The sequence below is a fragment of the Pimephales promelas genome, chromosome 3, assembly GCF_988280905.1.
Source record: "Pimephales promelas chromosome 3, fPimPro1.hap1.1, whole genome shotgun sequence".
Taxonomy (NCBI): Eukaryota; Metazoa; Chordata; class Actinopteri; order Cypriniformes; family Leuciscidae; genus Pimephales; species Pimephales promelas.
Window position 1 is genome coordinate 2613100 of NC_142771.1, and position 24264 is coordinate 2637363.

General features: G+C 41.2%; 2 protein-coding genes across 7 annotated transcripts in view; one reads left to right on the forward strand and one right to left on the reverse strand.

Annotated features, from left to right (window-relative positions):
- The window catches only part of LOC148981849 (uncharacterized), a 127539-nt gene that overhangs the window by 89016 nt on the left and 14259 nt on the right, over positions 1 to 24264 (forward strand). The gene's annotated exons all lie outside the window — the stretch shown is intronic.
- LOC120475430 (uncharacterized) lies at positions 8 to 17122 on the reverse strand. 6 transcript variants are annotated; one of them, XR_016155297.1, is made up of 8 exons: positions 16688 to 17116; positions 16153 to 16272; positions 14701 to 14763; positions 13360 to 13404; positions 10933 to 11013; positions 9376 to 9438; positions 8851 to 8940; positions 8 to 107 (listed from the first exon to the last, which is right to left on the reverse strand). XR_016155297.1 is itself a non-coding variant. In XM_089129224.1 (7 exons), the coding sequence occupies exons 1-6, from the start codon at positions 17091 to 17093 to the stop codon at positions 9383 to 9385; spliced, it is 771 nt and encodes a 256-aa protein (XP_088985350.1). In that variant the 5' UTR covers positions 17094 to 17116; the 3' UTR covers positions 7691 to 8940; positions 9376 to 9382. The 6 variants fall into 6 exon arrangements, 4 of the variants coding, with proteins under 4 accessions (XP_088985350.1, XP_088985351.1, XP_088985349.1 ...); XR_016155296.1 differs by having other exon boundaries at positions 8851 to 8970; positions 16688 to 17108; XM_089129224.1 differs by lacking the exon at positions 8 to 107 and having other exon boundaries at positions 7691 to 8940.

Sequence of the window (24264 nt, forward strand, 5' to 3'; positions counted from 1 at the left end):
TCATCATCAGCTCCTCCTCTTCATTTATATATAGTTACATCTCTTCCTTTAAACATCATCAGCTCCTCCTCTGGTTGGTAACTTCCTCTAACTATGTTTCCATCACCCTGTTTTTATGCTCATTTTGAAGTATCGCACCAGAAACGAGTGATGGAAACCCCAAATTTGTCAGAGAAAACAATTTCATCATAATGAAATATAGTTGTTTTTAGGTCACCCAATACAGTGTCCTCTTTATAAATATAAATTAAATTAAATTAAATATTTTTTTATTTACACAATCGTTTGGCATAACATCACATATTGTGTTGCTTGTTCGGTTTAATTTACCATCAAAAGCACTTTTTCGAGCATTTCGGTCACACTTTTTTATTAAGTGACTTAACAACTATGTACTAACATTGAAATTAGTCATTTGACACACTGGACTTATCGTGTCCATACATGTTTTACATTGTACCTGCATGTAATTACAGCTGTAATTAATGTATGTAATTGCAATTGCAGTTACACTGTTGACCCATTCCTTACTAACCCAAACTTAAACCCAGTCATACCACACACACCTGACCCTAACCTCACCCGCATCACACCTCAAGAGCAGATAGTGTTTCACAATAGCCTACAACATGAACACAATAATAACTGCTACTATGTTCAAAGTCTGTGTACACACTTGTGTGTGTGTGTGTGTGTGTGTGTGAGAGAGAGACATAGAGTGAGACAGAGAGAGAGAGAGAGACATAGAGTGAGAGAGTGAGAGAGAGAGAGAGAGAGAGAGAGAGAGACAGAGAGAGTGAGAGAGAGAGAGAGAGACACAGAGTGAGAGACATAGAGTGAGAGAGAGAGTGAGAGTGAGAGAGAGAGATATTTCCGGTCCACAGAGGCGTAGCAAGCTTTTGAAAAGTGTGGGGGATGGATGTGTCATTTAAATTTGGGCATGTTACGTAGACCCCTGTCCCTCTAGGGGGGTTCGGGGGCATGGTCCCCCGCAAGAAAATTTGGTACATTTTAAGGTTAAATGCATCAATCTGGAGCACATTGAGAACTCAAAATTAAGAGCTTCAACTGGATTCGACCCAGGCCTGTGCACATTGAACAACGAAAAAGCATTGACTTGTAGCTTACCTAAAGAGGGCTCAAACATCTTATCATCTTATATCATCAGTTATGATATAGAGTCTCAGTCATTATATTCTATATTACGCTATCAAAATTACAATACTTTTGTCCTAATTTCTTCACTTGTAAGAAATAAACCCTTGAGCTTTTATTTAGGAGAAAACACAGAACACCATGCTGATCGTGTGAGCAAAGAGCGCGTTTTTTTTTTTTTTTTTTTTTACAAATCACGCAGCATTACAAACAGAATGCCTAACGCAAGTCTTGTACTGTTTATCCAAAAATACGAAATATAATAATGAAAACACTGGACATGTCAATAAAACATAAACATAACATCTTCCCAAACACATATCAAGCTTATTTAAAAACCTCGAAAGCATAAACACTCATTCAAAGTACCTGGAAAAGGGAGATGTAAACAACCATAAGTTCCCGCCTCCTCAGCACGAGCTGACCGATACATCTACACATCAAGAGAGGCGGGACTTAAGGCAGAACAGCCAATCATCAGCAGGACACACTCAAAGCCGTTGTCAAGTTTGACAGGAGACAGCCGCAGCGAGCGCACACACACACACACACACACACACACACTGAGCGCCAGAGAAACGGAGGAGCGACTGTAGGAAGGCGTTTGTGTAAAACTGCGGAAAAACGGCAGAAAAAGTGCGGGTGTTGAACACTCTCACCGGGAAAAGTGTGGGTGTTAAAACACCCACATCCCCCACGGTTGCGACGCCCCTGCCGGTCCACAAATCCCCTATTCCTCTATTTCCCACGTCCTCACGCTGCAAAGAATGGCGGTTCTGGAGTGGCCTAGATCTGGATTAAAGACAACGGCCACACATGGACCATAACTGGCTGAGAGGAGGCCGTGTGTGTGTGTATTTGCTAGAATATGTCATAGTAACCTTCCTCTGATTGGGTAAGAAAAACATTTCTCCATCTGCAATTTTTCCATTGGTTGTTCCTCGCGGAATCTGCCAAACAACATCGATTTCATTGGCCTTTTACGTAGTGGTATAGTGCAACTGGGACGCGTGTATATTCACAAGCCGGGTAAGTTATCACTGTTTTCAGCGGAACCTGAGAAAGACCGCACCTCTCTATCATTAATACTTTTTAAGATAGTTACACATTTGTAAAAGTATGCCATTTTGGGCGGTACCGGCCAATCCGTCCCCAGAGGGTTAAGCAAACCCAAGCAGCGGTCTCGAACCCAGAGGCTGCCCTAACTGATCTGGTTTCCCTACTAAGATCCATGAAAGGAGACTTACAGTGTGAATATCAGGAAACAAGGACCCTTCCCCTCTCAGACTCAGCCCAGAGAGGAGCCAATTACCGGAGCCAGATTATGGGTGTAATAATCTCCCTCTCTTTAGAGATGCCCTCGCGGGTATAGAGGAGGAAGATGATGATGGAGATGAGGAGTTATCCCCTCATCTTCCAGACGACGATGAAAAGGAAGAGGATTTCAGCATCTGCGTTTCAAAAGATCTACAAATCCACTGCTTTGGCCGTCAGGCCGTCTTTCTGATAAGGGAGTTTCTGGACGCATCACTTACAGACTGGGGGGCGTTCGAGGGCAGAACCGTGCGGGGAGTGTGGTCTCAATCTCAAAGGGCAACATGACATCATGACTTTTGCGTAAACATACACGCCAATTTCGAGTCAAGTGGCGTGTTATCTCGACGCATTTTGAGCTATCCGCGTGTATGCGTGTTTGTCTACGTCATTAACGTCCGCGTCATTCCGCGTGTCTGTACACGCCGTCAAATGTCCGACCAAAGCAAAGCAAAATGTAGATCTACATCTGGGGAGCGATGTTTCTAGGATGGTAAGGGAACAGTCATAAATGCCATTAACCCCAGTGACGGTTAGGTTTAGGGACGGGGTTGAGGTAAGTCATATATTTATATAACGTTAAGTCAACGGCGTTCATAAACACGCTGAAAAGCGATTATGCGTGTTGATAGCACGCCAAAAATGGAAATACGAATTGGCGTGTCATACACACGCTACTTCATGAGATCAGTCTGCAAAGGGAGAAACACATAAATTACTTGGAGCGATTAACAGTGTTGCTAGCGCTAAGCCACTTTATTCAGTTCCTTCAGGGATATCATGTGTTGGTCAGATCAGACAACACAACAGTGGTAGCGTACATAAACAGACAAGGGGGAGCGTACTTAAACACACAGTCTAGCGCAGAGACTAAAGCCCAATCTACACTTCTGCGTCAAACTCATGCCGTAGCTACGTCGTATGCTGTGTTTAGCACGTAACCTTCGGCGTACCCTGACGTGCACCTCTCCAAAAATGTAACAACGCGTCAATTCTACGCGGATGCGAGTGCTGTGATTGATCCGCTGGAACCCCTCCCCCTCTGGTGCTCCCTCTGCATGTGTAATTGACCTATGGCTAAGCCACGCCCCCTCCAATCACTCGGACAAATAGTCAACATTCGGGAACAGGCGCTATGGCAGCGGTGACAGTAGGAGACATTTCACAGGAGGCAATTGGTGATTTTTGGAAGATTTCGAAGTCACCTAAAGGGCCTTAACTATGCATCGGAGGGTTATAATAATAATTTTATTGTTGAGAAGGTCGATGAAAAGCTTCAGCTCGAGGCAGAAACGTACAGGTCACAGTGTAAACGTGATAAACCGCATATCGTTGCCATCACCGTTTAGTGCTACAGTACATCAATCATTCAGCACAACATTGCTAACATTTGTTATCTCAGTTATTTACAGATACGCTAGTGAAGCAGCTAGAAGCTAACGTTAAGGTTTTTTAATGTTAGGCTAACGTTACGTTAGATTTTAAAGATAGCGTTCAAATACGTTGTTGACTTAACTTAGAACAGATGTAGACATCCTTGTTTGATTTATCCACGTTTAATTGGTGTTGTTGTCTACCGCATAACTTAATCACATAACTTAATCTTATCTCGGTTGAGATGTGGATTGGGAAAGGGTAAAAATACACACCATCGCCCAGCCTCTCGGGAACCTAGTGTCGGAGCTGCATGTACCCCATACACACCGTTTGACCATTTTAAACTTAAAATAAGAAAAAATGAATGAAAACTGACTAACTGCAATACATTTCAATGGACGTGGAAACAGAGAATGTCTGAGTGTATTGGGTTAGCTGCACACTGTGATTGGCTCATCGCGTTTGGGGGCGTGGCTTAGCCATAGGTCAATTGCGCATCAACACGGACAACGACGCAGAAGTATAAATGAAAACCAACGAGTAGTCTATAGGTCCGACGCAGAAGTATAAATCAGCCTTAATTATTTAATCCTGACCCTCACAAGATAGCTCTCTGGGCTTGGCCAAACATGGATCACTTGCTGGGTGTGGGTGTGTGTGCATCATGAAGCTTTTATTAGGCTACCAATTTTGTGCTACTGAAACCACAACTTCCAGAGTTTCACTGACAAATGAGTCATGATCACACTTCATCTATATATACACAGCAAAAACTCCCGTGTTAAATTAACTCTTCTATGAATGTATTTTAGACCACACTCAAAAGTGTTACAATAAGGGAAAATGTCAAGGGTCGTGAGCCTGAACTAAACAACCGAGAGAAATATATGTCTACTACCTCAGATTTAACGTTTGATCTGAACATCAGTATCGGGGAATAACATAATCTCGCTTACGGAAGAGAAAGCCGTGCAAAAACCGTGAAGACTTCAATGTAAACACAGCTTTTGTCTCGAGTGTAACGTCATAACACACGTCTCTTATTTTTATTCTGTTTCCAGTTAAACACCCTGGTGTTGTCCACTTTAGGGGTTTTATAGAGGCATATAAGAGCATGGGTGTCAACAGATATGAGATTTCCAGGAATCCATCCTTTATATAAGGGATTTTTTTACACCATTTTTACATTTTAGTTTAAAGGAGAACTCAAGTCAATTTTAATATTGAGCTCTTATTTTTTTTTTGGTAAATGTTGAGTGCTGTCAGTACAGAGAACAACGACAAAAATTGGTGTTGCCTACACTGTTATCCTCTTTTTAAAATGTGCAACTGCTTTTAGTCTCAGTGATTTTGGCCATCGGCATCCTCATGATCCATCATCCCACTAATCTAACGTTATTCTACACTCCTTGAAGTTCAGACTTCCCGGCCGCTACTTTTTCCCTCTTCCTCCCGCCCGCCACTACAACAGTCTTCTTCTTCCTCTTTTTTAATAGTAGCCTAAGCTACTGTCTCTATACTGCCACCTGCTTTACCGGAGGTCTAGCAACCCAAGTGCAAGCCACTTCACAGACACAGGTAGTTGCGTGTTCTGAGTTAAAGGGTTAGTTCACCCAAAAATTAAGTCATTAATTACTCACCCCCATGCTGTACCAACCCCGTAAGACCTTCGTTCATCTTCGGAACACAAATGAAGATATTTTTGATTAAATTTGAGAGGTGGATCACTACCACATTGGCTTCCTAAGGGACTGCCTCTTGACGTCCCAGAAAGTCAATGAAGAAAACGTTTAAATATCCCAAGTGACTACCGTGGCTCAACTATAAGTTTATCAAGCGACGAGAATACTTTTTGTGCGAAAAAACAAACAAAAATAATGACTTTATTCGACTATTCTTTTTTTCTTCCTTGTTGGTCTGAAACGAGACTTCCTTAGATTTCCACGACGCATGCGCGAGAACTGAACTGAAGTAGTTGAAGGAGATCGCAATTCTCGCGCATGCGTCGTGGAAATATTTTAGGGGAAAATACTCGAACAGGAAGACAGCGGGAAAAGAGCTAAAATACGTGAGAAACACAGAAAAAACAGGAGGGTTGACAGCTATGGTCACAACCAAGACCATTAGTTACCACTTTCAGTGTGTGTCTGTTCATACAGCATATCTGCAATACGGGAGTGGTCTATATCCCTTAGTGAGATACCGAACGGATGTAATAAAGAGAACGTTAGGTTAGCGTAACCTCGGTTCTCTGATACCAGAAGTGATGTATCTCACCTCACCGCCCTCCTAACAAACTACACTATGAAGAAGATATGTGTGGTCTTGGACTCGAGACCGTTTTTCTATGGTCTCGGCCTCGCTGGTATTCGGACTCGGACTTGTCTCGGTCTTGGCCACTGGTCTTGCCAAATATGGCTTTGTCTCGACCGAGTCCAACATTTTTGAATGTGTGTTAATTTATTAGGCGAGCCTATCAGGGTAACGTTAACTTAGAAAATGCCAAAAACTAACCGACCAAGTGCTCACTACAACGGAGCGCGTCTTCTCTGTTACTATAGTTACTAGCTAACGTTACTTAAAAATCCTGGGTGTTGCGCACAATTCTAATCATTCCCGCAGGTCTCCCATTTATAATGCGGGATATTCCCACAATCGTAATCCACACAGATTATACAATCAAATCATTCTTTTAATAACTATCTGCCAGACGCAATTTCACAAACATTGAGAGTGTTCGGCGGAGCCGCATCTTCTCTTCTCTCAAAATGTGTTGTGGAAGGCGCTGCTGCGATAATACACACTCGCGTTCAGGAGTCGGGACATGACGCAATATTCACTTGCACAATCGGGCCAGCAGTGCATCGTGAATAAAGCTTACCATTTGCACGTCTTTTTAAGTCTTACTAGTTTAACATTCAAGCAACGTTAAACTGTCAGTCCTCGCGCGCTCTCTGGGATGACTTTGCGCACATTCATATCTCACAACCAATTCGTACGAGTGATTCAAAAGTGGCTAATTCGTACTAATTCATACGACCTCACTCGTACGAATTCGTACGATTTGTCTAAACCCACGTGACGGTTATGGTTAGGGGCGGGGTCAGGGGTAGGTCATTCGTACGAATTTATACGAATTGGCTAATTCGTAAAATATGTCCGATTTAGCAAAATCGTACTTATTCATACGAGTGAGGTCCTACGAATTGTTACGAATTAGCCACCTCGTAAAATTCATACGAATTCCCGTGAGATCGGGTCGGAAAATCCGCCTCAAGAACAGCTGCCCAGTAACAAAAGTTATTTTTCACGGATTAGCTATATTGCTTTAAGACTCAAAACTGTGTCAATTTCGGTCTTTGTGAGTATACTCTTAACATAGTCGGATTTGTCTTTAATAAGCATAAAACGCACGCCAGTATAATGAACACAGGATCCGTGCACTGGCTCTTAAAGTGACAGCAACCATATGTGTCGGTCATTAATTTTGTCGTATAAACAACAAAACAGAGCTTTAAGTTAAAGGAATCAGGATTGATAGCCTATGTGTTTAATTTATTTAGGACTAAAATACTATCCAGTGTTATTTTCCATTTGATTACTTTATTCAGTTTCTGTCTATGAATATTTCTTAATATCTTTATTTGTATTGTATTTATTTGTGCAACTTTTTAATTGAACAATTTAAATCAAGCCTTGCATTGTGTAAATTCTTAACAACATTACCCCATTGTAAAAATGCAATGAGTGCAAAAATTCAGGCAAGATAAATTTAATAATTTTATTTGGCAAAAACGAAATTCAGGCCTTGAAGACTTTTTTTTCCTGTCCTGGACTCGGTCTTGACTCGGACTCAAACCTTTTTGGACTCGGTCTTGACTTGGACTCGACTAGTCCTGGTCTTGGACTCGACAAAGGTGGTCTTGACTACAGCGCTAGTAGATGATGCAGTGAGTTATATACCAGGAGGCGGGACTCCCTGATCGCTGTAGCGATTGGCCTTTCAGTCTGTAATTGGTGCTTCCTCTCCATATTTAACATTAAGATTTAAAACTGTTTTGATTTATTATACAAACTGTTATTAATGTACTTTTAGATGAGAAAGATTTAGATTTTCATTCATTATTCATTTTGTTTTCCTTCATGGTAACATTTTATAGTATTCCTGCTAATGATTTGTCCATGATAAACCTCTGATATTAATTGCATACTAGTCATAATCTGAAAATATAGTACACATGCAAGATAAGCTTTAGTGGTGACCTGTTGATATACAAGGTACATTGCTAATCTCTATACCCTACACACTAGGGTAAAAGCACAAGAACACAAAGAATGAAATGGCGACTATATATGTAGACAATAGTTTTATTAGTTTAAATTAGTCAAAAATGTGTACTTGACACGACTGCTAAGTTGTCGCTCATCTCCTCACACCCAGGCCACTTCCTCTTTAATACTTAAACTCTATTTATACATTGATTTATTAAACACACCACACTTCTTCTTTACATTTCCTTGTATTTGTACATACATACCTGTACATACCATCTATTGTCTATTTTTTGGTATATTGTTGTTATCTAATTTTTGTTTATTGTGTATTTTACCTATTCTGTTTTTTAATTGTAATATATGACAACAAACTGTACAAGACATGTATCAAAATATCATTGACTGACAAATTTATTAAAATAGCTTTTTATGTAGATAATATCTGTGATGATGGGGTGGTGATGGCGCAGTGGATTAGACACATGCCTTTGGTGTGAGAGACCCGGGTTCGAATCCACTGTTAGACACCAATGTGTCCCTGAGCAAGACACTTAACCCCTAGTTGCTCCAGAGGCGTGCGACCTCTGACATATATAGATATTGTAAGTCACTTTGGATTAAAGCATCAGCTAAATGAATAAATGTAAATGATAAAGCAGTCTGTAAGAGCCAGTGCAAACCACTGAAGCGAGAGTGATGATGTGTGCCAGTGGTCATGTGATCATGAACCTTGTGTAGGAGCTGTTGCTGTAGTTCTGCTTGATGTCTTCTCAGAGTTTGATCTGCTGACTGGAGTCAGTGTTGTTGAAGAGACTGGAGCTGCAGAAGATGAATGTTCACACACATCACCTGTAGGACATTAACATTTATTAGCCTTGTAATTCCTATAACAGATCTCCAACATGGGCTATACTAGACTTTAATAGGCTCTTTTGATTTATGCAATATTCATCATCATCATCAACTTTTTATTTTAATAATGTTTTAGTAAATGCTGAAATTAACAGTAATTATTTAACTAACGATACCTTATTGTAAAGTGTTACTGATTTCATGATAGCGAACACTTTCATGCTTATAATTCATACATACAGTTTACAACATGTCTTTTTATCTTCAGTTGATTTCATTTAAGACTGTGGCTGAAGTCAAATTGTAGTTCTTGTGTTTCTCTGTCCTTTAATGATTCTGCTTGTTAACAGCAGGTGTTCATCACTAATGCTCAATCATGCTCAACAACCCCAGTAAACTCACCAGTATTTTATTGTAATATTGCAGGCATCTCTATTTCCTCTGGGTGCTTCAAGTTCTTCCTCCCTGCAAAATAAAAGCATTGACTGTCCTCTGGTATAATTCAAAATAAAAGCATTGACTGTCCTCTGGTATAATTCAAAATAAAAGCATTGACTGACCTCTGGTATAATTTAAAATAAAAGCATTGACTGTCCTCTCGTATAATTTAAAATAAAAGCATTGACTGACCTCTGGTATAATTTAAAATAAAAGCACTGACTGTCCTCTTATATAATTCAAAATAAAAGCATTGACTGACCTCTGGTATAATTTAAAATAAAAGCATTGACTGTCCTCTGGTATAATTCAAAATAAAAGCATTGACTGTCCTCTGGTATAATTCAAAATAAAAGCATTGACTGACCTCTCGTATAATTTAAAATAAAAATATTGACTGTCCTCTCGTATAATTCAAAATAAAAGCATTGACTGTCCTCTCGTATAATTCAAAATAAAAGCATTGACTGTCCTCTCGTATAATTCAAAATAAAAGCATTGACTGACCTCTCGTATAATTCAAAATAAAAGCATTGACTGACCTCTGGTATAATTTAAAATAAAAGCATTGACTGACCTCTGGTATAATTTAAAATAAAAGCATTGACTGTCCTCTCGTATAATTCAAAATAAAAGCATTGACTGACCTCTGGTATAATTCAAAATAAAAGCATTGACTGACCTGTCGTATAATTCAAAATAAAAGCATTGACTGTCCTCTCGTATAATTCAAAATAAAAGCATTGACTGTCCTCTGGTATAATTCAAAATAAAAGCATTGACTGTCCTCTCGTATAATTCAAAATAAAAGCATTGACTGACCTGTCGTATAATTCAAAATAAAAGCATTGACTGTCCTCTGGTATAATTCAAAATAAAAGCATTGACTGTCCTCTGGTATAATTCAAAATAAAAGCATTGACTGTCCTCTCGTATAATTCAAAATAAAAGCATTGACTGACCTCTCGTATAATTTAAAATAAAAGCATTGACTGACCTCTCGTATAATTCAAAATAAAAGCATTGACTGTCCTCTCGTATAATTCAAAATAAAAGCATTGACTGTCCTCTCGTATAATTCAAAATAAAAGCATTGACTGACCTCTCGTATAATTTAAAATAAAAACATTGACTGTCCTCTTATATAATTCAAAATAAAAGCATTGACTGACCTCTCGTATAATTCAAAATAAAAGCATTGACTGTCCTCTCGTATAATTCAAAATAAAAGCATTGACTGTCCTCTCGTATAATTCAAAATAAAAGCATTGACTGTCCTCTCGTATAATTCAAAATAAAAGCATCGACTGTCCTCTCGTATAATTCAAAATAAAAGCATTGACTGACCTCTCGTATAATTCAAAATAAAAGCATTGACCGACCTCTCGTATAATTCAAAATACAAGCATCGACTGTCCTCTTATATAATTCAAAATAAAAGCCTTGTGTGTGTTTATCATGATTGCAGATGTTCAGATCAGATGAGTGTGAATCTTCAGAGTGTGTGCGGCTCAAACTCACCAGCTCTTCTTGCACAGATGATCTGAAGAAGAATCACAGTAGGAGCAGCAAACAGTGCAATCTCAACAATACTCACAATCACTGCAGGAAACATGAGAGGAAGAAGAGAAACTGGACATGACTGAAGTCAAGGGTCTTCATCTATCAACAGTTATTGATGAAGCATTTACAGACTGATAGTGTAATTGTGGCGAGGGGGCGTGTTTCGCAAAGTCTACAGCGGGAGAGAAAGGGCGGAGCCGCACAGTGAGTAAGTAGGTCAAATGCAGATGATAAACACCTGTGTCTGATTGCAGTAATTGCTGTGGAGAGACTGCATATAAGCCGGCAAGATTGAGAGAGAGTGGGAGAGAGTTGGACTGGGACTCAAGGATCTGCTGGCCATAAAGAGTTGTAGTTTATCTGCTGTGTTACTACATTAACATGGTGAACGCGCTACTGTGCACCCTCTTCTTTTGTTTATTTTCTGTTCGTTTTAATAAAACCTGAGACCCATTCACGCCGACCCTGTCTTCTAACTTCTACACCCACCGAGCCTCATCACACTGGTGCCGTAACCCGGGAAGGAATAAGAACGGCGCCGCCATCATGCAGACCCCGCCAGGAATAGCATTTGTGGATAACATCCAGTCGCTCGCGGGTCTTCACCAGGAACAACATTGAGCTCTGCTGGCTGTAAAAGAGGAACAGGACCAGTGCTTTGAATTGCTCCTCTGAAGTCAGCAAGAAGACCGCGAGCTGGATGGACCGGGAGATTCGGGTCATCCCCTTTCCAGCTGCGGCCTCGACCCTGCCACTACCTCTCAACAAGATGGGCCCCCAGAATCATCCGGAGGCCTTCTTGGACCTGTTTGAGAGGTCTGCCGAGGCCCGGGGATGGCCCTCAGCGGACTGGCCAATGCGGCTTATTCCCCTGCTGTCTGGAGAAGCGCAGCTAGCCGCACAGTAACTGCCAGTACAGAATCTCCTGGTCTATGAAGATCTAATGCGTGCCATACTTCAACTGGTCGGGTGGACGCCCGAACAGTACCACCAGAGGTTCAGGACACTGGGCCTCGAAGAGTCCTGTCGGCCCTTCGTTATGGCACAGCAGCTCCGGGACTCCTGCCGCAAATGGCTGATGGCCGACAGAAGCGACGTCGAGGGAGTCATCGACAAGGTGGTACTGAAGCAGTTCATGGCGCAGCTCCCGAAGCGGACAGAGCAATGGGTCCAGTACCACCGCCCGACATTGCCGACCCAGGCCATCCAACTGGCGGAGGACCAGATGGTGGCGTGCCCCGGAGGCGGCGAACCCCTGCCATCTGCTTCTCTCTTCTCTCCCCCCATTATCCCCACTCCTCTCTCTAAACCTGTTCCCCCTCCCAGGTCTCGTGGGGGGCTTATGCCCTGGCCATCGACAAGATGGAGAACGGGGACCCCTAGAAGAGCTTCCTAGGGCCCCTTCTCGGGGAACGGCTCCCTCCACTGCCACTGCTGGCTCCACGCCAATTCCTTGACCCGCTTACTGCCACTGGGCCAGATACCAGTGAGTATCAAGGGGGGTACATATCAGGCTTTGGAGGATTCAGGGTGTAACCAAACCTCCATTCATCAAAGCCTGATTCTACCTGGGGCATTGGATAATAGCTGCTTGGTTAAGGTACGGTGTGTGCACAGGGTGGTGACTTATCCAATATTGGCCGTGGGAATTCAATTTAGGGGTAAAACATATAGGGTTGAGGTGGCCGTTACCCCGCACCTTCAGCATCCACTAATTCTGGGGACTAATTGGCCTGCCTTCACATTATTGGGGAATTTGTGTGCGGATGCCTCTTGGGGAAAAAGAATAAGGATAGGACGGTAGAGGTAGGACTGGTGCCACTGGGTGCCACTGCAGGGGAACAGAGAGCTCTAGAGAGGACCATCCTGAATGACTTTCCCCTGAAGCAGTCCCAGGATGATATGCTGAAACATGCTTTTGACCAGGTCCACCTCGATCGACAGCCAGCTCCTTCACCCAGACCAAACGCTCTCTTATCCTTATTTTCCTATATTTATCGGGTGACCCCAAGTCTACAGCGGGAGAGAAAGGGCGGAGCCGCACAGTGAGTAAGTAGGTCAAATACAGATGATGAACACCTGTGTCTGATTGCGGTAATTGGTGTGGAGAGACTGCATATAAGCCGGCAAGATTGAGAGAGGGTGAGAGAGAGTTGGACTGGGACTCAAGGAACTGGTGACTGAGAGAGAAAGGATCTGCTGACCATAAAGAGTTGTTGTTTATCTGCTGTGTTACTACATTAACATGGTGAATGCGCTACTGTGCGCCCTGTTTCTTTTGTTTATTTTGTTTTAATAAAACTGCCTGTCTTCTACCTTCCACACCCACTGAGCCTCATCATAGTAATGTTATAAAGCTTTCAGTAAAAAATGAACGTGTCGTACCTCTGTATAATAATCCAGCAGTTTCTGAAGCTGTATCAGCTGGACCTGTGGATCACGTCTGTTAGTTCAGTTCAACACACAACTACACAACATCAGCAACACACAATAATGGAGCTTCACATCAGAAATGATGAATAGGTGCACAAGTCTGTCATCATTTTCTTTCTTAAAGGGTTAGTTCACCCAAAAATGAAAATTCTGTCAGTATTTACTCACCCTCATGTTGTTCCAACCCCGTAAGACCTTCGTTCATCTTCGGAACACAAATTAAGATATTTAGGATATTAAAATCGCTCCTGCATACAGTCCATAGGCTTCTTGAGGGACTGGCTCTTGCTGTCCTCGAAAAGTAATTGAAGACATCGTTAAAATAGTCCAAGTGACTACAGGGGCTCAATCTTAAGTTTATCAAACGACGAGAACACTTTTGTGCGCAAAAAAACAACAAAAATAACGACTTTATTTCAACTATTCACTTCCTTCTCCATAAGCCTATAGTCCGTTAACGTAGTGTGATTGCGTAGAGCTACGTCACACGTAGGCTCACTATTGGTCGACGCTGGTCATGTGTGTGTGATGCGTGTGACGTACAATAACAGAAGCTTACGCTATTAAACTAGTTAGCTGACTCGCGCAGAGGGAGAAATAAACGAATAGTTGAAATAAAGTCGTTATTTTTGTTGTTTTTTTGCGCACAAAAGTGTTCTCGTCGTTTGATAAACTTAAGATTGAGCCCCTGTAGTCACTTGGACTATTTTAACGATGTCTTTTATGACTTTTCGGGGACGGCAAGAGCCAGTCCCTCAAGAAGCCTATGGACTGTATGCAGGAGCGATTTTAATATCTTAAATATCTTAATTCGTTTTCCGAAGATGAACGAAGGTCTTACGGGGTTGGAACAACATGAGGGTGAGTAAATACTGACAGAATTTTCATTTTTGGGTGAACTAACCCTTTAACATTCAAATGCACAAATATTGAGGAATCCTTAGAGGTTGATGTGTGTTACAATGATCATGTGATTTTATAGAAATTGATATTGATATCTGTACACTAGCAGACTGCACCTCATATGTTTACTAAATTATTGTGACATGATTGTTTAGGACTGATTGGATGAGAATGATGTGTCTGACATTTAATGACAGGTATTTTTTGCGGGATTGCAGGTGATGTACAAGAGAATGGAATTAGAAAGTTATGTAGATTACAAACTAAACACATTTAATGACAAAAAAATGAAATGTGTGATCAGCTGTTCGAACAACTCCAGAGAGGATTCAGAAACTGATTCTAGAAAACTCCATGAGTCGGTGAAATGAGGATGATGTTCATACACACCTGGATTCAGAGAGTTTGCTGTGGTGTCTGGAGTCAGTGTTGTTGCTGTAGTTGATGTTACAACTATTAAAAACAAGATGGAAACAGAAATATGATTACACAATGTCAAGGCATTTATTTGACAAACTGCTGTAGAGTAGAGCTGCTCCGTATCTGGCTGTGTTTACACTTGGCATTAACATGCGACCTGTATCTGGATGTTGTCCACTACACATTGAAAAGACAAGTGTACACACACTTCTGATGGGAATGTTCTCGATCAGCGTGTCGAGGTTCGGAGTCGAGGACGCATTATGATTGGATCTCAGTTTAATGTAATTCACAGGTGGACGTCATATAAATCCCCATATTCCCCTCGTCTCTCCAGGAATTGCTGCATGTAGATGTGTGGTTTCGCGATACAGTCGAGTGTGAAGTACATCGCAAATATACTGAAATGATTGTTTTTATTTTATGCTAAAGTTGCATTTTCCCCACCACAGCTGATGAAGGTCATGAGACCGAAACGTTGTTGAGTAAAAAGTTTGTGATATGCAAGTTTGGATAGTGTGCGGGATCTTCTCTTTGCCCCACCACAGCTGGCGACGTTCTCGGATACGTTTATCTGTACCGTTTCTAGTACGCCATCTATCCACATTATTAGTACTTGCAGACTCTTCGTCCTCCTCATGTTGTGAGATTTGTATCCTGTCTGAAACTGTTTTTAAAAGAAAACCCACCCGTTCAGGTCGACTTTGCACCGGAGCCATGCGAGATCCGATCTGTTATCCGGATACAGAAGCCACTTGATGTGGACAGATGTAAACACACTGTGTCCTGATTGGCTTATGATTCGATCTGCTTGATTGGATCATGGTGATCACATGTTAATACGAAGTGTAAACGCAGCCTCTGTCACGTACAAAACACAGAAGCGCCTGCGAACTGACTCGAGGCCCACAGTGAAGAAAATTAATAGTTGAAATATTGAAATGAATAGTATGAAAGTCGTTTTTTTTTTCGGCGGGGGTTATTCTTGTTGTTTGATAAACTAAAGATTGAGCCACTGTAGTCAATTTGACTATTTTAACGATGTCTTTAATAACTTTTCTGCCCAGGTAAAACCACTCACTTTCCAGATCACACACTAATTGTTGTTGTTGGGTTTTTTTTTTTAGCTTTTTTACTTGTTCCGGACAAGTGGGCAAACATTAATGTCAATCCCTGATGATTCAGTATTAATCTATCATAGGAGTGCCATGAGTTACACTAGCTGTATATTGTGATTATTTCGCATCAGACAACAGACCGTACAAGACCAGTTATACAGTATGTGTCAAAACTCACTGACAAATCTGACTAAAGAGCTTTTTATGTAGATAATATCTGTGATTGTATGCCAGTGTGTGAGAGCCAGTGCAAACCACTGAAGCGAGAGTGATGATGTGTGCCAGTGGTCATGTGATCATGAACCTTGTGTAGGAGCTGTTGCTGTAGTTCTGCTTGATGTCTTCTCAGAGTTTGATCTGCTGACTGGAGTCAGTGTTGTTGAAGAGACTGGAGCTGCAGAAGATGAATGTTCACACACATCACCTGTAGGACATTAACATCATATCTTCACATTGATCATGACATGCAGTTTGTGTTCAATCATCACAGCTTACAGTGGCAGTAGTTGAGAAGAGAGATGTTACTGGATCATTTATTCCTGCTTTATATGAGAGTGAAACACAGTTGAGCTGCTTCCCATAAACCTTCAGCTTTCCTGAATGAAGGACATTATTAAGCCGTATAACTCCTAAAGCTGAACTCCTACATGGGTCATACTAGGCTTTAATAGATTTATGCAATATTTCATGGATGACCCATATAGGAGGTTAATATTGGGAATTATAAGGAATTTTATGCAGTGTGACTTACGTATGAACCAAACGTATGAAGTCATCATAAAGAGGAGAGCCAGTCTGTGGAAGTTTTCTCAAATCTGTCTTCTAACAGTGTTTCTCACCTGAATACTTGACAGTGTATGTGACTGACGTCTGGAGTTGATTTCTGCGAGTAAGCTGACATCTCCACTCTCTGTTGTTATCTTCATTCAGGAGTGTTGTAGTCAGAGTGATGATACAGGGATCTTGACCTGATGATGATGGTGATGATGATGATGATATCTGATATCTGGAGTCTGTCTTCAGATCAACACCAGCCTGATTCACCCACAACAGCTCAAATCCCTCATGACGAACCCAATAATCACAGGAGTATCTCATATATGAATACAACTGACAGGAGAGAGTCACAGAGCGGCCTGGACTGATCTCAGTTTGTGAGGATGAAGATGATGATGAAGATGATGATGATGATGGAGACACTGAAACTGAACACAAGACACAAATCACAGACTCTTCAATCATCATCTGAGTTTAATAAAGAATCTGCCCTTTTTAAATTGACCATATAATCATAAACTTACCATGAAGAACATGCAGATAAACAGGTGCATCAGATCCTTGTTGTGTGTCGTTCACATATTGTCTGCAGGTGTATGATCCATAATCTTCTTCTGTGACGTTCTTGATGTTCAGAGAGCAGTCAGACTCCAGACTCAGTCTCTCATGTCTCTCTGTGTCTTCATTCTTTATCCCTAATTCAATCAGTTCAACTGTTGGAACTCTGAATCTGTTATAGAGCCATACAGTTGATTTGCAGTCAGAAAGAGTTTTATTACAGGACAGACGGACATTTACACCAGAACTGATGAACACATGATCATAATCCGCTCCACTGGTGCCTGAAACACAGTAAAAAAAACTCAAGTGAAACTCGGTGATCATTATGATATTTATTAATAAATTAAACCATAAACCGTACCAGCATAACAAGCAGAAGAATCAAATCATACAGTATTTCTCCAGTAACGCTTTACAATAAGGATATATGAATAATCATGTACTAATACCTGGATTTGCTAACGATCAGTTTTCCAGCCGGAGAGAGAACTAATTAGTGGAATAAACATATGGCAGGACTTTTACTTTCTGACCCTGGACTTTACATCTCTGATTAAAAGCCTGAACTAATCATGAACCAATGAAGAGTTATCCTGAACTACGACGAGTCATTATGGATTCACACATGAATAACGGCAGCCTTCACTACATGTTTGATAATTAATGCATTCATCAACATTTATAGATAAACCTAATCAAACCGCCTCATATTCTAAAAGGAGGATCAACTAATCCTGTGCCGTCCAGTAATGTTTATAACAAAGCTGAAATCAAAAGTTAGAGCTATGATGATATTACATTATTAAATTTGTTTCAAAGTTAGGGTACTATTAACACGTTGTGTCCGGAGGAATGGATTGCTCACTTACGCCCTGTCCCAAATGGTGCATGTGGACTTTCAGTCTTGTGGACTTAAATTGTACCCTTGAAGCAGTCTTCTGTGAAGCTCCACACACTTTAACTACCCAGAAACCCTTGAGAAAGGCCAATCAGAGACAACGGATGGGAGGAGATTTTGCTCATGGACATATTTAAGTTTAAGTATCATTTATGGTTTTTATGACCTAGGCGTACATTTTACTAGTTATTACAAGCATTGTTTACACTATAGTTTACAAAAATTAATCGACCAGTGGTTGATTTCTCAAACATATGCTAATAGTAGCGCACTGATCGCATTATGATTGAGTCATATGTAAACGTAGTATGAATATTTAAACCTGTAAATTCATCTGAAATGTATTGCAGTCCCTCCAGGATTTCGCGGGCCTTTTTTGTGATTGTTGCGGCCTAAAATGCCTGATGTTGCGGCCGCTTTTTTAAAAAGTTGCGATAAAAGTTGCGATGTTCTTCTGCATGTTTTTATAGGTTAAAACGGCAAAGTTAGATAGATTTTTACTTAAAATGCCCATATTATGCTTTTTGGCTTTTCCCCTTTCCTTTATTGTGTTGTTAGATTTTTTTTTGCATGTTATAGGTTTACTAAGAGAGAAAAGTCCAAAGTCCACCCCAAAGGGACTTATTATGTCCCACAGAAAACACTGTTCATCATCTGCATCTGCTCTATTGTAGTCCAGAATTGACTTAAGAGACAAAGTCACTCACTTTGTAACACACGAACAAACTAACTAACCATTAGTAACCATAAAAGGCAAAACAAACGATTTAAAGACACAGCAAAACCTACCAAACTAAGCTCCTTTTTTTTTTTAAAACAAGATCTGCACCTGCAAAAAAGTCAATGTGCAGAACCTCACAAACATTAAGCAGCATTTATGTTGAAAGATGCCAATACTAATAAAGTGCAAAATACAGTTTTAGGAATAGCCACTAGTGTTAAATGGTGGAAAAACCAAATGTTTGATAATGTATTTTAATATAGCTAAAGCCTAGTTCTAACTACGTGATTTTAAGCCCGATTTAAGCCCGATTTGCAAATCGCTGAGTCGCCGACAAGTCAGGGTGTTATCGCGTGCAAATTGCGGGCGATTAGCGGACGATTAACGCTCGCCAATCCGTTAGTGTGAAAGAGCCAACAACGCACCAAAGACAGCTCGCAGACAGGTCACCGAGCTCAGAAAAATATCTAGCATGCTAGATATCTCGAGCAGTCGCGCGACTCAATCTCAGTGATGTCATGAGTACAGCCAATCATAGCAACGCATGGGTTGAGGACACCAGGTAAATCTTACTTTTTCTTTTCTTTTTTGCATTTTTTTTTTCTCAGAGCAGATCGTTGAGCAAACAGTGTGCAGCACTAGTTTCTGTCTGACGTCCATATTCGTGTGTTGTGTTCTTCTCTGCAGTTTCGCGTCATTTCTGGTTCGTTTTATTGCGTGGTTTTTCGTGACAAAACATGGTTTCTAGACCAGATAGAATCGTGTTGTTGTCAACTCGTTATTTGTTTGATTATTTTCAGGATTTAGACCGTATTATAGTACTGAAACAGCTCTCATTGAGTCACAAATGATATGCTCTTATCATCCGATCGTGGTTGTATCTCTATGTAGTGCGTTGTTAACTCATGTAGTGAGTCACCTCCTGTTGTGGATCAATCACGCTGTGTTGTGTGGTGTGAACAGCTAAACAACTTGAACACTCATGATTTCACTGAGAGCAAGTCATGTAGTGTGAACTGCACAGTTCAGCCCGACATTTTAAATCATGTAGTGTGAACTAGGCTTAATATAATATAATATAGCCGCATATCCAATAAAGCTGTTCTCATTTGCTTAATTTTTTTTTTGTCAGACAATAGAACGAGTCGGCTAGCTATTTTTTATGTGTAATATTTTCTGAATTGAGAGAGTTCGGGAACTGGGTGAACTAATGCACTGTGATAGTGAGTGGCCTATTACAAGTGATAAACACAAGAAAAGAAAGGAAAATAAATTGGTCAAACTCAATTCTTTAAATATAAAACAAAAGAACAGCAGATAAGTGATAAGTCCGTGGAAACAACACTGCTCATTTGCGTCTGTCAGCTGCCGTGCTGCTCCTCTACTGCAGCCGTTCACTGAACAGGGACGCAGAGAGAGGTGTGACGGCAGGGAGAAAGCAAACCTCGCGCTCGCAGGATTGTGCTGGCAACATTTGGTTACTGAGTTTTGTCCAAAAAGCCGCTAGATTTGTCTCTAGTCGCTTTTTTTATATCACTAAATAAAGACTAAGTTGGCAACATTGGCCTTTTCTGTTATTTTTGTAGGTAGCCTAAATGTAAGACGTTGGCAGTCCACATCTGCTGCGTCTTCTGAACAAAACAAGTGAGTTTGCTGACGTATGACGACGCTTTGCAGGAGACCGCGGCGCGATGATTCGTCAAAGTTGCAGAAAAGTTGCGGTGATTTTTCAAAATTGCAAGGCGCACTGAATTCACGTGGATTTGTTGAAGTTGCGTTAATAGTTGCGATCGCGACATCGCGAAATCCTGGAGGGACTGGTATTGTATGTGGAAACATGGAACATTATGTGTTATTATGTGCAATAGATAATTTAAATAAGCAAATAAATAATAAGTTTCTATTTTCTAATTCTATTGTCAAAAGTACCTCTCGTGGACTCGCACCAAGAGCCCTATTGGTCTTTATTACATGACATCACCAACGCATGGACTCTGAGGAAGTCCACAAATCCAAAGTGTGTCATTTGGGACAGAGCCTTATAGCTGGAGTCGTTTCAGAGGCCACAGACTCACGGAGGCGAATGAGAATTCACAACTCACTCTTTATTCCCCAGTGGAACTCCTGTAACTCTCTGTCAGATACCTTTGACCGTATATAGCATTATTAACTAAAGTAAATGATTTCAGATACCTTTGACCGTATATAGCATTATTAACTAAAGTAAATGATTTAAAAATGACTATCAGACAGAAATAACCCACATGGGGTGATCGAGACGCACATACAAAGCAGAGCTTATTTCTACTCGCTGTATACTTCTTATTCCTTCTAAAAGAGGCAGTTTGATTCCAGCGGTGCTTACAACAAGTGTATCTAATTCCACTAAATGTGTTTAGAGAAAATACAGATTTCTTTACCTGTGAGAAGTGAAGAGAGAATGATCAGTCCCAGCAGACACAGATCACACTGATCAGACATTTCTGCTTCTGTCCGCTTCTGTCCGTCTTTCTCTTCAGTATATACAGTTACAGCTCCTCCTCTTCATTATATTCAGTTACAGCTCCTCCTCTTCATTTATATATAGTTACAGCTCTTCCTTTAAACATCATCAGCTCCTCCTCTGGTTGGTAACTTCCTCTAACTATGTTTCCATCACCCTGTTTTTATGCGCATTTTGAAGTATTGCACCAGAAACGAGTGATGGAAACCCCAAATTTGTCAGAGAAAACAATTTCATCATAATGAAATATAGTTGTTTTAAGGTCACCCAACAGTGTCCTCAGAGTATTTTTTATGTGTTTATTTTTTTGTTTACACAATCGTTTTGCATAACATCATAATAGCCTACAACATGAACACAATAAGTAAATTGTACTTATTTCTCTATGTAATTAATTCTTTTTACATTATTGCTTTATCAATAATAATAACCTAATAATAACTACTAAGTTCAAAGTCTGTGTACACGATTGTGTGTGTGTGTGTGTGTGTGTGTGTGTGTGTGTGTGTGTGTGTGTGTGTGTGTGTGTCTGTGTGTGTGTGAGAGAGAGAGAGCGTTGAATAGCATGCATCAGTAGGGGAGACATATGGCATCAAATACAGCATTTATATGTATATGTGATACTGCAAACCGATTAACATGGTAGAGACATTACTTACCTTTCAACTCTGTAACCCTGTAAAGATCAACTACAGCATAGATTCAGTCGTATGGTACAGTGAGAACATTTACTGTATTGGCAGCAAACTCTTCATAAAACCTCATGGCAGATTCATTACTTCAACACATTTTCCCACATATCAATATTTGTCTGGCCAGCTCCAGTCCACAAATCCCCTATTCCTCTATTCCCCGCGTCCTCACGCTGCAAAGAATGAGGATCCTGGAGTGGCCTAGATCTGGATTAAAGACAAGGCCCACACATGGACCATAACTGGCTGAGAGGAGGTCACATTAAGGCCAACATCACTTGCTCTGTGTGTGTGTGTGTGTGTGTGTGTGCGTGCATGCGTGCGCCTGCGTGTGTGTGTACCATGAAGCTTTTATTAGGCTACCAAGTTTGTGCTTCTGAAACCACAACTTCCAGAAGAGTTGCATTGACAAATGCGTCAAGATCACACTTCATCTATATATACACAGTAAAAACTCCCGTGTTAAATTAACTCTTCTGTGAATGTTTTTTAGATTACACTCAAAAGTGTTACAATAAGGACACATTAAAATGTCAGGGGTCGTGAGCCTAAACTAAACAACCGAGAGAAATATATGTCTACTACCTCAGATTTAACGTTTGATCTGTATCAGCATCGGGGAATAACATAATCTCGCTCACGAAAGAGAAAGTTGGGCAAAACTTGTAACTGTGAAGATTTCAATGTAAACACAGCTTTTGTCTCTTTATCAGCTTTTCCATATACTGGCACTTATAATCGTCACACAGTGAAGCATCTTCTTTTAAATATTTTAAGCCTTGGATTAATTGTTCTGTTATGTTGGATTCCAGGTCATTATGGAATTGATGATAAATTAGCTAAAAAAAACACTGAAATTACAACAAGTAGGAATTCACATTGCATTGGGCAAAGGAGATGCTAAAGCAAACAATCAAATCAGAGATGATGCTAAGATGGCAAGATGAATGGGAATCAGAGTAATGCCAGACACTATCATAGGAACCAGAGCACTGTTGGAGGGAAAATAATCCCATCATTGGGTCTAAATAGGCATGACAAAGTTGTTTTAACCAGACTGATGTTGGGCCACACAGGTCTTAATTCAACATTATCCTTAATTCAGGTTCGGGAGTGAGGAAGGCTATGCACTTCCTCTAACGCAAGCCTCCAGCACATCTTGTCAGGCTGCAAGGTTGTGCTTTCCCAGGGACGCTATAGATGGCGTCACGACTAGGTCCTGAGAAAGTTAGCCGAGGTGTGGACAGAGCAGCAAAGGGGTACCACCACCAGAGAACCACAACCACATCACCTTTGACACGGAAGAAGAAACCTCCGGCCAAGAGAAGCAGCTAGGCTGTTTTCACCTGACCAGGAGTGGAATATGAGAGGCAGCTCCGATTCCCGGTCGAGATTACTGCTACATCTCTCCGCCCCGACATAGTGATGGGGTCTACCAAGGTAAAATCCATGCTCCTCATAGAGCTCACAATACCAGCGGAGGAGGGGATGGAGGAGGCCTATGAACGTAAGAAGGCCAAGTACTCAGAGCTGACTACTGAGTGCTGGCTGGAAGACGGATGCCGAGGCTGCGTGGGACTGTCAACCACACGCCTTCTGAGGGACATATGAGTAACCGGAGGGAAACTAAAGAAGGGAACCAAAGAGCTAGCGGAGGAGGAAGAGAAAGAGAGTGTTTGGCTCTGGCTGAGAAGGAAAGACAAGAGCTGGGGAAAGAACAACTAACCCCGATAACAGCCACAGAGGGTAAGATCTATCAGCTACAGGGGGGACAGGGAGACGTCCCCATCACTGCTCCGCCACCAGGAGACGTTCCAGGATTAAAGGAGTGAAACGTTGGTGAATGGTGGTTCCTGGCTGATGACCCTGCAGCTGACCCGTGGGCACCGGAGGAGGTGCGACTGGCAGCAATGCCTAACAGGTGTTCCATCTACCTGTACTTTTCACTGAATAGTCAAAAGTAATGGCATGTGCTGTGAATGCAAAGTTCTGGAGGATGTTATCCATGTTTTATTTGTGTTTTACCCGTCCTTCGGATGAGACGTTAAAATGAGGTCCTGACTCTCTGTGGTCATTAAAAATCCCAAAGAGTAGGGGTGTAACCCCGACATCCTGGCCAAATTTGCCCAGTGGCCTCTGTCCATCATGGCCTCCTAATCATCCCCATATATACCAATTGGCTTTATCACTGTCTCCTCTTCACCAGTAAGCTGGTGTGTGGTGGGTGTTCTGGCACAATATGGCTGCCGTCGCATCATTCAGGT

Excerpts from the sequence above, each read along its gene's own strand:
- LOC120475430 (XM_089129224.1), bottom strand. The coding sequence starts at position 17,093 with ATGATGATTGAAGAGTCTGTGATTTGTGTCTTGTGTTCAGTTTCAGTG. Across the intron at positions 14,764-16,152 it reads AGCAACAGCTCCTACACAAG|TTGTAACATCAACTACAGCA; the intron begins GTTCATGATCAC and ends TGTTTTTAATAG. Across the intron at positions 9,439-10,932 it reads CATCTGTGCAAGAAGAGCTG|GGAGGAAGAACTTGAAGCAC; the intron begins GTGAGTTTGAGC and ends TTTATTTTGCAG.